Below are 12,387 nucleotides of genomic sequence, written 5' to 3'. Positions count from 1 at the left end.
GGCGCTGGCACAGGGTGCCCAGAGAAGCTGTGGCTGCCCCATCCCTGGCAGTGTTCAAGGCCAGGTTGGACACAGGGGCTTGGAGCAAGCTGCTCTAGTGGAAGGTGTCCCTGCCCGTGGCAGGGGTTGGAGCTGGAGGAGCTTTAAGGTCCCTTCCAACACAAACCATCGTAGGGTTCTACATAAGTCTCACTTTCTGCAAAAAAGGTGAATTCCATGATGTAGTTAAAGTGAAGTCTTAAAAATTTATGTGTTCCAGTAGTTCACACTTTACATGAGAAATACTGACCTGTTTCTGAAGTAGTACTATAATTTTGCTTAGCTTGATCAGGTTCTTTCTGACCATTTCTCTTCCTAGTTTTCTGGGCAAGCAGCCCAACTATCTGTAACATGAATATGAAGATGTTTGGTTGACTCAGTCCAGCTTTCCTTAAATGTATGTTTGTAGATTTCTGAAGATGTGTGTTCTATTTTGCATGTTAAATACATGTTTGGGTGACTTTACTCTGTATTAGATGCTTGAAGCCCACCTGTGTGCTGGGCTGCAGCCCCAAAGTGTGAGCAGCAGCTCAGGGAGGGGATCCTGCCCCTCTGCTGTGCTCTGGGGAGACCCCCCTGCAGTCCTGATCCAGCTCTGGGGCAGCAGCACAAGAGGGACGTGGAGCTGCTGGAGCGAGGGCAGAGGAGGCCACGGAGATGCTGCGAGGGCTGGAGCAGCTCTGCTCTGGAGCCAGGCTGAGAGAGCTGGGCTGGGGCAGCCTGGAGAAGAGAAGGCTCCTGAAGGGGAGACCTTAGAGCAGCTCCAGTGCCTAAAGGGGCTACCGCTGTGTTACAGGGTGTTTGGATGCTTGCTTTGCCCATGGCTTGTCTTCCTGGCTTCGAGTATTATCTGTTTGATGACTGTCCTACAGGTGTTTTCACCAGTACATCACTGTTGATTTACACATTAGTAGAGGACTTGATGAAACATCTATTTTTCTGGTGTTAAAAAAGCATGCTGACTTTGGAAGGAGGCAAACCCATAATGTACAGAGGAATTCCAAGCTGTGGAGTTAATATCAAATGTGTAACCTATTACAACCTGAGAAACAGTTAGACTTCAAGTTTTGTCACTGCCCCAAACTTACATGTGAGGGAATGAAATACTTTGTTGAAGAGTGTGAGAATTTGGTAGGTTTTGTAGTTAACACATGACAGTTTTCTTCTGTTTGAGCTGATGAAGGGATAGGCTGGGAAGGAACAGTTATTCATGTGATACAGATCTGACACTTCAAGTTTGCGTTGCTTGTAATTCAAAGGCTGAGTGGTTGTGAAATGCTTTTATTTCATAGATTGGGCTTTGAGGCAGACAAGCATTACATGGCCTAAATACACTGGGGTTGTTTCCTTGCTCTGCGAACCAGAAGGTAACCGGGTGTCTGGAACAACCTTTTCCTAGATGTGGGTTTCCAGGAATTCAGCCTGACAAGTATTTGACTTGTGATTGCTTGTCACAGGCTGCATCCATCCATCCCTGGGAACACACATCACCATGAGCAGGTGAACCAAGGAGTCCTGTGTCACATTACCTGGAGTTCTATCCCTGTCCAGCCACGTTTTTGTGGTTGATGTTGTGCTAATTATATGGTAGCAGCACAGCTGAAACCAGACAGCCACCAGCCTCGGAGTAGTGTGTGCTGCCAAGACAAGTCTACTGTAAATAGTCCAAGGCTTGCTTGTGTGTGAGCTTTGCTTAGCACGTGCCCCTTAGTGAAGCTTGGAGGAGTGCTCTGGGTTCTTTGGCTTGCACCCTGCCACTGTTTAAGGTCATACTGACCAAGAAAAAAAGAGGAAAGAGAGACTGTGGGTTCTTGGGCTTGTTCAGCCTTTAAAAGAGAGGGCTCAAGGAAGCCTTTGTCACAGTCACCCAGTGCCTGAAGGGGCTACAAGAAACCTGGAGAGGGGCTTGGGACAAAGGCCTGTAGGGACAGGCCAAGGGGAATGGCTTTAACCTGCCAGAGGGGAGACTGAGATGAGCTCTTAGGCAGAAGCTCTTCCCTGTGAGGGTGCTGAGGCGCTGGCCCAGGGTGCCCAGAGAAGCTGTGGCTGCCCCATCCCTGGCAGTGTTCAAGGCCAGGTTGGACACAGGGGCTTGGAGCAAGCTGCTCCAGTGGAAGGTGTCCCTGCCCGTGGCAGGGGTTGGAGCTGGATGGGCTTTAAGGTCCCTTCCAACACAAACCAGGCTGGGATTCTGTGATTGTAACTTTCTGAAGAGGAGGGATAAGTGGTCGTCTTCAGAGTGCTGATGCCTTCGGTTCTGAAAGGCCTCAGTAAGCTAACAAGCATGTATATAGAAAGCACAGTCATATTTAAATGAGTCATATAGTATAAATGAATTCGTTTCCAACCCTTGCTGCTTGATTGTTTTGCTGATGTTTGATGCTAAAGATGGGAAAAACGTTTATGAAGTTGCTTTTCTGACTGTGCCTGCAGAATAAATTGCCAGGAATTGAGACGGTTTTCAGTACATTTGACTGTTAGTAGTTATTTTCAGTGTAACTTTGGATTTTGACCAGGTGTTTGGTCCTTTCCTTAAATGTAAAGGCTTGAAATGTTCTAGTTAACACTTTTGCATCTTGTGTTTAGCACTGGATTACAGTGAGATGCCACTGTAATGGGAACAGGAGGAAGGAAGCACTGAGAAGGTATTAAACGGGTTTGTTCTTAGATCTGGATGGTGTAAAAACTTGTGTGAACCTTAATCTAAAAGAAATAGACTTTTAGGTGTTTCTTGATTACCAGTTCAAGAATAGGGGAAAACAGGGACAAATTCTCATCAGTAGCCCCCACTAATTTTTGTTGCAGCAAAAAAAGACGAGTTCTAAACTTAAATAAAACCCCAAACCAACCCCCCTGCTTGAGATTTACATTTTAGCTCTGCCCTTCCATCTCCATGGATGCTGGAGGAGAAGTGAAGTGCCTTGTTTTGCTGCAGTGCCTGTTCCCAACTTACTGGCAGCAGCTGTACGAGGAGAGGTTGCTATGCTACATGTGCACTGAAGTTTATGCGTGGCTATTTTTAAGCTGTCACAAGGTAAGGACTGCTCCTGCTGAAGTTGTCTTGCAGCAGAACACACCAAGAACTAGTTCTGTTCCTAGAAGAAAGGATTGTGAGTTTTGAGACTTTATGGGAATTACTGTCTTCACTGTTGAAAATGAGGAGGAAAAGTGCAGTTTCTTCCACAGTCAGTGACATCAATGATCTGAGTAAAATAGTCTCAGCTTTTGGTGTGTTCCTCAGTTATTTATGGAGGCTAGAGATGAGAATTGATGTGGCTTAATTTAATCTGTGAATACAACGTTTGTAAGAAGTCCTGTTGTCTCTGGGATGAGCTACATGCTTAGAGGCTGAATAGCATTCAGTGCAGTAACTTATTTTAATAATAAGTTTTGTAAGCAGATGGTGGAATTTGTGTTCTGGTAAAAATAGACATCTGCCTGAGCTTTCATTTCTGTGATCCACAATCTCATTCCTTTTTCATTATACATCTTTCTGTCTAAGAAGAGTTGCCAAATATAAGACTGCTTTTCTAACCTTGTGTTTTGTTCATCACTATACTACAGACCAGATTTTAGGGGAATGGGGTATTGGTTGGGATTGCAGTGGCTTTGATGTCTATACTTGTACAGTTGTGGAGATACTTTGCTAATCTCATGTCAACCTCATAATAATGAGCTGTGCTGTAAAGTGTGACCTGTATGAGTGTTGACCAAACCGAGTATGTTTTAAATCCCAGATTGGTTTGGGTTGGAAGGGACCTTAAAGCTCCTCCAGTTCCAACCCCTGCCACGGGCAGGGACCCCTTCCACTGGAGCAGCTTGCTCCAAGCCCCTGTGTCCAACCTGGCCTTGAACACTGCCAGGGATGGGGCAGCCACAGCTTCTCTGGGCACCCTGGGCCAGCGCCTCAGCACCCTCACAGGGAAGAGCTTCTGCCTAAGAGCTCATCTCAGTCTCCCCTCGGGCAGGTTAAAGCCATTCCCCTTGGCCTGTCCCTACAGGCCCTTGTCCCAAGCCCCTCTCCAGCTTTCCTGCAGCCCCTTTAGGCACTGGAGCTGCTCTCAGGTCTCCCCTTCAGGAGCCTTCTCTTCTCCAGGCTGCCCCATCCCAGCTCTCTCAGCCTGGCTCCAGAGCAGAGCTGCTCCAGCCCTCGCAGCACCTCTGTGGCCTCCTCTGGACTCACTCGAGCAGGTCCATGTCCCTCTTGTGTTAGGGCCCCCCAAGTGTTTGTAACTTGCTGCCTTTAGCCAAAAGCAAAAGTTCTGTATAAAAATTACTCACTGTTGAATGCTGCAGTTCTGAATCTCACCCTTTCTTTTAATTTCTCATAGGTGTGTATTTGCCTTTGTTATGGGAACAGAGTTTTTGTTGGAAAAGTCCTATTGCTCTGGGCTACACAAGGGGCCATTTCTCTGCTCTGGTTGCCATGGAGAACGATGGTTATGGCAATCGTGGTGCTGGTGCTAACTTGAACACTGACGATGACATTACTGTTACTTTTCTACCCTTGGTGGACAGCGAGAGGAAATTATTGCACATTCACTTCCTTTCTGCTCAAGAGGTAAGAAGTAACCTTAAAAGTACCACAAGAAGTACTACAGGGGCTGGTGTCCTTTGTCATGGGTTCTTATGAAGCTGTGGTCTTAGCAATGTCTGTAGCCCCATAGGGCTCTGCAGTACAGAGAACTACAGGGAGTGTGTGGTTCTGTTTGTCTGATACTGCCCCATCATTTGAGGGGATTCTGAAAGATATTTCCCACCAATTTGCTTATTTATAGCTCTGTAAATTGAGTGTAACTTCGCTGCATGTGAATACAAGTGAAGAGGACCCAGAAATAAGGATTCTCTCACTAATGTGAGACTAAAATAGACTTTTTTTCCTTAAAAGGATGCAGCACAAATATAGGCCAGTAGTTACAGCCTGTTCTGCCTCTTTCTACTGCAGCTCAACTCATTTCTTCTTTAATAACTATAAAGACAGTGAACCACTTCAGTAAAGTGTGTGCGTGGGGTAGGGGAGGGTTTGAAAACATGAAGTTATTGCGCTATCCTGTAGTTAAAGGAGAAAAAATACGGAGTTTATGTCTAGAGAGGGGTATTTTTTAGCAATTCCCAGATTTACTATGTCTTACAAGAGGGAGGCTTTCATGTCAAGAACTGTTAGGCTCCCAAAAACTGCTTTCTAAAGCCAGAAGGCTTTTAGGACTTACCCTCCTATGGTGCCTACCATAAATAATCAGCTGAAATATAGGAAGGCTGTATTGGAAACACACTGTGAAGGCTTTAGAAGGGAAAAAAAGCTGGAGAACATGTGCAGAACCTTCACGTTTTGGTTAAAACACAGTGTGCATCAGTGTTTGGCTCTCAGTCTTGTCTGCAGTGGTTTGCTAAGCCTTGAAAAGGAGCCACGTTGCTCCCCTTGGCCTGAGTATACCAGAGTATTGCAGGTGGCTCGCTTGAAGTTGGTTTTGATGTTTCAAGCCTCAATCTGTTTTCTCTCCCCCAAAGATAGGGAATGAGGAGCAGCAGGAAAAGCTGCTTCGGGAATGGCTGGACTGCTGTGTGACAGAAGGAGGGGTCCTCGTGGCAATGCAGAAAAGCTCTCGCAGGCGCAATCATCCACTGGTCACCCAGATGGTAGAGAAGTGGCTCGATCGCTACCGACAGATCCGCCCGTGTACATCCCTTTCCGATGGTGAGGAAGATGAGGATGATGATGATGAATGAAGAAATGGAACAGAAAACGACCAGCACAGGGTGTCTGAGCCGGAGTTAGCATTATGCTCTAGCAGTTCGTTGTGGAACGACCCCATTCTAGGGGAAAGAGTGCTGGAAAGGATTTTTCTAACCAGCATGGAGAGAATCTAAAGCTCATCTGCTGCGTGAAGAGAGTGAAATGGGCTGGACTACAGTTTGTATAGAAACAAAAGGAAACAAAACCCACCTAATTTTATTATCAAGATGGAAAAGAAAGAAACCTTTTTCTTTCTGATTGTAAATCTGTCTATAAATGTCCCGCATGTGGTTGTGTAAGAGGTTGTGTAATAGGAAGAGTATACCAGCATCTTAATTATTGCGACGAAATCTTGCAAAGAAGGGCACTTAGGAAAGCACATGGTATAGATGGATCTCTTCCTTCCGAGGTTCTTTTGCAGTAGAACTTGGTATTCTGCATCACCTTTTAGCTACTCTGACCCATTTCCTTTGCCAGCCCCTTTGATGTGAAATCTCACCCATGCCCAGGTCAGATGGTGAGGTTTTCTCTTTTTGGTTTGCACAAAATCTCCACAGCAAGGCATCAGCAAAAATCCATTTGTTACTTTACTAATCCTTTAGTTACTCCTGTGCCCATATAATAAAACTCTACAGAGCAAACTGGAAGAGAAGTTAAATTTTCCCTTGAGTGAAATGATTTGTCTCCCAAAAAAGGTTTTGTTTTGGGTTTCTCTTTTCTTTGCTTTTATTTTTAACTTCTAATAGTGAATAGGTTCCTTTCAGTATACATAAGAATATTTATTCAGAGAAGTGACCTAAAATATGGGGATTTGATTCCAGTGAGCATACACTAAACATAAATATGTGAAATTGGAGAACTCGGACACGATTTGAGTTTCATGTTGCCAGAACTCCATCTTGCTGTGATACAAACTCTTTCTCATGTAATCATTTCTTCATTCACCAACGTAGACATTGCTGCAAATGAAAGAACACCTTTCTAAAGGGTTACTCCTTGGTCAGGAAATGTAGTGATGAGAACACACTTGGCAGTTCTGATTAAAAAGAAGAATCTATGCTAAAAAGTTGTTTTTAAAAGCACTGTGTTATATATTTCTCAGCCTGTAAACCTGGGAATTTCTTGCATGTTGATTGATGTGGCCATACTTAAACTTCTGTAAGTTCCTAAGACTGTAAGTTCAGAGTATATTCTCCAAGTAGAAATTTTATTATATTCGATAACTTTAGCCATGTAACCTGCAATGGATAAAGTTGATCTAAAAATCTCACTTCCAACACTAAAGGTTAATGCCAGTTTTTACATAGTGCAATTCAGGTTGGCTTGAAAAGCACTTTGGATGGTGTGGGGGTTGACTAAGGAATTTTGCCGTAGCTGAGATTTGTTTTCATTTAGAATTTGGAAAGAAGCCCCATAGCACCTATTTTTATGTAGTTCAGAGCTATGGAAACCCTGAGGAACTTGCTGCTTTTTCTTCCAAATGCTGCTTAGATGGTGTTGAAATGTGCACAACTCTGACAGAAACTTGGTGATGACACCAAAAGTATAGAGAGAATGAAGTACTGTATTAACTTAGCAATTGTCCCATCACAGATTCCCTTTTGGTTTATGATGAAATGTCTTCACCTCTTTTATTTTTGGCCATTAGATCTCCTCTGATGGGTGCATGCACGAGTTTTCAGGTCGAAGAATGTATGCTTATCTGCGATGTACATGTGATCTACCCGAGCTGAACAGAACCACAGATACTAAAGAGGTCCCTCACCAGCTTATGGGCCTCTTTGAAGTTTGCTTTCTAAATTGGTATATTTTTATTTCATCCCTTTTCTTCCCTTGCACTGAACTCCCTTTACACCTTATCTAGCTGAGGATGCAGAGTTTCTCTCAGGGGAGCTGAACATGGAGTAAGCTGGGATGAGAATTCCCGTGATCTGAGCTGATGGTGTTGTGGCACAACCCAGTGCGAGGCTGGGAGGTCCTTCTAGGTCAGGACTTAAGCACGTCGGCTTTAGTTCTTACTCAGCAACCAGATCACTGTGAATTCAGATCTGAGCTTACCCAGGAGCAGCTTCCCTGGGCAGACCATTTGAATGGACAACAGGAGCAGCTCCTGCCTTCAGTAGGCTCCTTTGAGGGGTGTGCAAAACACTGTGTGGAGTGTTAACACCCCACCCACCCTTTGCTTTCTGTAGTACTGTTGTGTTGAAGGAAGTGAAGCTTCCTTGTAACATGGGGAGAACAACCAATGTGAAAGCCTACCTTGAGCCAATTCGATGAGCACACCTCTCCTTACCTCCCGTTGCTGTGTGTGGGCACCTGTGTTGTGGCCCAACTGTCCCCGTCCCCATCCAACGCCGCACCAAGCAGAAGTTCACCATGCAGCCAGTCCAGCTCTATCTGAAAGCATGCACCACGCTTGCCTAGTTCTGGTCTGAGAGGACAAGTCCTGGTACTTCAGAGCTTCCTTGATCACTATTGTTTTGTTCTGATGTGCTGTAAAATGGTATGTTCAGGTTTAACACGCTTCACAGGCCATTTCGGAACTGGTGAAGTGTCTTTTACAGAATCAAAGTAATCCAAACCTCATGTACCTGTAGATTAAAGAGATGCAAACCCCTGCTTTGTGCTAGCACAGTCTTCGGTGTACATTAATGGGTTCTCTCCTTGAATTACAGACTTGAGGGGTAATGGATACCAAGATTAATTTGCAGATGCTACCTTGCACCTTGCTGGCAAGTTCTGCTCTCTCGGCCAAGTAGATAACACATCAAATTGGGTTTCTCAGTGGTACTTTCCTCATACTATTGCACATGCTTCCCTAGCACAGAACTTGGCTTTTCATTGCTACCTCCTTTACAGCTGGTTGATTTTCTTTTCCCTGGTTTTATTTACGAATTCCTCAGTGGAAATCCCTGTATTTCTTTTGGTTTTAATCTATTAAAATTTAGTAATTCTGATTCTTCCACAGTGCTGCTGCATGGCTTATGGCAAATGTTACTAGATCGCCTTTACTCCATTAACAAAATGGGTTTGTGTGCATGTGGAGACCCTTAGTAAGTGCTGCTTTTCCTTTTTGCCACTTTTCACAAAATCCCAGTCTGGTTTGTGTTGGAAGGGACCTTAAAGCCCATCCAGCTCCAACCCCTGCCACGGGCAGGGACACCTTCCACTAGAGCAGCTTGCTCCAAGCCCCTGTGTCCAACCTGGCCTTGAACACTGCCAGGGATGGGGCAGCCACAGCTTCTCTGGGCACCCTGTGCCAGCGCCTCAGCACCCTCACAGGGAAGAGCTTCTGCCTAAGAGCTCATCTCAGTCTCCCCTCTGGCAGGTTAAACCTAAATCAAAGTACCAGAGCTGGTTTAAAACAACCCTAAAACTTAACATCAGTTAAACTTTGTCCTCTTGGTTTTCACCATCATTTCAGCATTTCCCAAACCCTTTCTCTGTAACTAACCTGTTGTGTCCTCGGCATGTCTTGTAGTGTTCATGGATCATCCCTGATGTGCTGTTTCTCACTGACACAAAGTAGTCACTCATCTGTAGAAGGTGACCTCATTTTTAGTGTGTGAAGCTGGTACCTAGTTTTCAGTTTAAAGCAAACAGAATACCCAGTTTTGTACCCTGGACCACTCCTTGGTTTCAGTATTTTTTCAGTCTCATCTAGCTCCATGTGTGCTGGCACTGCTTCAAAGTGGAATCAAAAGAGCAGGTATTTCTATAGCAAGGCTCAAAGCCTCGGCCCCTCTTGGGCATGTTTTCACCTTGGTTCCTGTGCGCTTTCTTAATGCTTCATTTCTTGAGTTACACGCACAAAATGCTGTTTGAGGCATAGCTGCTTTTGTACCTTAAGAGAAACCATCTGAGCTGTTTTCCACTGAGGCTGTGTGTGATTAATGTCAAGTATTCACAGATTAGAACTTTTCAGCTTATAAACAGCACCACCTGAATGTCAAGATAAGAAACTGAAGGCCCTCAGTAGCAGTTTTACAACCAACCTGCACCCACAAGCTTGACCGAAGTCCTCATGGCACTTCTGGAAGCCAAGGACCATCATCGCCTTCTGTTGCCCATGCTTGTGAGCACTGAAGTTACTTAAGGAGGACTTACCTGCTCTCTATGTGGCTCCAGAGGAGGGCATAGCACAACCAGAGCTCCGACCTCTCGGAAATGATAGGAATTTTATCACTTTTTTTTATTGAAAACTGCACTGACCGCTAAATGTCCACCTTTACAAGAAACAAATACAGGACCGGTAACACACTAAAACAAAACATACTGCTGATAGCCATCGGGTTGTGTGGTTTCTTTTCTGGTTGCTTGGGACAGCGTCAGGTATTTTGTTATGTCACAGAAACAGGAATGTACCCATACAAAGGCTCAACATCGGCCATCTCTTAAAAACAAAAAGGCGATGCTTCACAAAAGACTATGAGTATAACATGTAACTAAGCTGATACAAATCTAAGAGGATTTGTTAAAATCAGTCACATCTAATAGCACGTGGTCCAAGTGTCCTTGTATAAAATAGCACGTGAAGAAAAGAAGACTTTTTTTTACCCATGTCTAAAAAAGGGGGGGTTTGTTCAGAGACAGTCTGACAAGTTCCCATAAAAAGTGTTTCCTGAGACATAAGGAAATGCAACATTATTCTTGAGCCCTTTCCAGCTCAAGACTTCATTTTTTTTCTTTCCACTTGATAAAATAGCTGCAGATTTAAAACTGAGAAAATATATTTGAGTACAAATAGTGTGAAACTTAATACTTCTCTCTTTTTTTTTTCCTTTTTTTTTACTCTTTTTTTTTTTTTGTCTTGCATCATTGCAGGGCAGAGGTGGATGCACAGCTACTTTATTCAGTGTATGGGGCAGTTGTTGGGTTCTTCCTTTAGCTTAGCAGGGCAGTGGCCATTCCCTTTCTGCCCTCCTCATCCCATGGATCCCAGCTTAAGCCTGGCAGGAGAACTTCCATTACTGGCCCTATGATTATTAGGATGGTTTTCCTCTAAGCCAGGCCTAATGCCTCCTGTTGGAAGAGGTGACCAGATCCAGGAGTAAGGAAAGGGCTGAAGCCGCATCCGTGTTAACTCCGTAGTGGTGGTTGAACGCAGCGGTTTGAACACTGGTGCAGAAGCTCTGCCCTTCCCAATGAATTAAAGGTGGGGGGGGAAAGAATCTCTCTTTATTCATGTGGTTGATGCACAGATGAAGGAAACTGAACACACAAGAACAGAAGTTGCTCATTCATGGATCACATCCGAGTTTTCAGCGCTTCAGTTGAGGTGACTTCTTCAGGCCTTCTCCCCATTGACCGCTGTCACTTTGTGGGGATCATCAATGATGCGTCTGTCCAAAAGGAACGTTACAAATCTCGTATCAAATGCTTCCTTTAGTCCGTGGATAACTTCTTTTCCAACGTCTCTTGGTCCTAAGTTTATGGAGTGCTTTTTAAATTAGCTGCTATTGCTCGTTGGGATGTTCCCTGTTGTCCCCGTGTTTTGTGGGCTGGTTCGGAGATGGCGCTTGGGAAGGATGTGCCACTGTGGGGAGGTTGTGAGTGACAGGGATGCCGCCGGGAATGATGCCCTCCATAGCTGCTGGTATTCCTCCCGGTGCCACACTGACCATCCCAGGTGGATACCTGGGAGAGGGGACACAGAGAGGCAGGTTGGGCATCCCAGAGACTATAGAGGAAACAGGCAGAGATCCCATTCCCGGTTTCCTTTTTAATTACAAGGGGTAGCTCAGTGTTAAACCCGTTCCACTGTGTTCTGTGTGAGTGTCCTCCACTCTGACAACAGGACTGCACCTTGTTCTCCACCTCCTAACAGGTTCTAGAACCATAAAGAAGCCTCTCTCTTATAAAACTGGGTAAGGGGTGCCCCTGCATGCTCTTTGAAGCACCACACGCTAGCATGCTCTTACTCACTCATCCCTGTGAGTACCTTTGGACATGTACACCTGGTTGTAAGTTATCCCTCTATGGAAAGTGAGCTGCATCTTCCTCATGTAACCAGAGAGCACAGCTGAAAAGCAGGGTTGGATCTAGTCCATCTTCCTTCCTAAGAGCGGGGTGAGTTATGTGTGGTCCAAACCATGACACTAAATGAGAATCTCTTCAGCTGTGAGCAGGGAAAATGTGACATGGGGGCAACGAGGCCAAAACCCTCTGAGGGCCCCAGCCACAGGCAGCTCCCTCCAGCCACCATCTCCTTAGGGAAGAAGAGGGGAAGGAAGGTTCTACCTGCCCATGGATGTGAGCTGATCCCAGGTACCAGCTCACAGGGACACCAGGGCCATGGCTCTGGGGGAGCTGAGCCTGGATGAAGCACCTGGCAGAGGCAGAGATTAAGGCTGTAAAGGCATCACAGGATAAGGGCATCATCACCCTTGTGCTTTGGAGCAGGACCATGGGGTATGCTTTCACCAGATGTGGATGTTCTGGTCTACCCATTCTGCTGGTCAAAGTGAGCAATTGCTCCAGTGAATTGCAGGGTTTTTTGGTATCTCAGAGTATTTTTGGCAATGGTGATCTGCTGAAGGGTGCCCGTGCTCCAGCTGACTCCTCATACCTCATATCTCCTATCAGCATCCCTTGAGCTATACAAACTGGAGCAG

The 12,387-nt window shown here is 45.3% G+C and overlaps 2 protein-coding genes across 3 annotated transcripts in view; one reads left to right on the top strand and one right to left on the bottom strand.

The window, feature by feature from the left end:
* ZRANB1 (zinc finger RANBP2-type containing 1) overlaps window positions 1–6,059 on the top strand; it is a 45,225-nt gene extending 39,166 nt beyond the window's left edge. For both annotated transcript variants that reach the window (XM_080621622.1, XM_080621623.1), the window contains exons 10-11: window positions 4,371–4,600; window positions 5,548–6,059. In XM_080621622.1, the coding sequence (XP_080477748.1) occupies window positions 4,371–4,600; window positions 5,548–5,766 (449 nt within the window). In that variant the 3' untranslated portion in view covers window positions 5,767–6,059. The remainder of the gene's footprint in view (window positions 1–4,370; window positions 4,601–5,547) is intronic.
* A 5,170-nt stretch (window positions 6,060–11,229) lies between these two features.
* Window positions 11,230–12,387, bottom strand: part of CTBP2 (C-terminal binding protein 2) — a gene marked incomplete at both ends in the record, with an annotated part of 45,331 nt that continues 44,173 nt past the window's right edge. Inside the window, one exon of the mRNA XM_080621116.1 lies at window positions 11,230–11,410. Coding sequence (XP_080477242.1) covers window positions 11,230–11,410 — 181 coding nt within the window. The remainder of the gene's footprint in view (window positions 11,411–12,387) is intronic.

Source organism: Psittacula echo, assembly GCF_963264785.1.
Source record: "Psittacula echo genome assembly, chromosome: 6".
Classification (NCBI taxonomy): Eukaryota; Metazoa; Chordata; class Aves; order Psittaciformes; family Psittacidae; genus Psittacula; species Psittacula echo.
The sequence above is the reverse complement of the archived record's forward strand: the minus strand, read 5'-3'. Positions and strand labels throughout refer to the sequence as shown.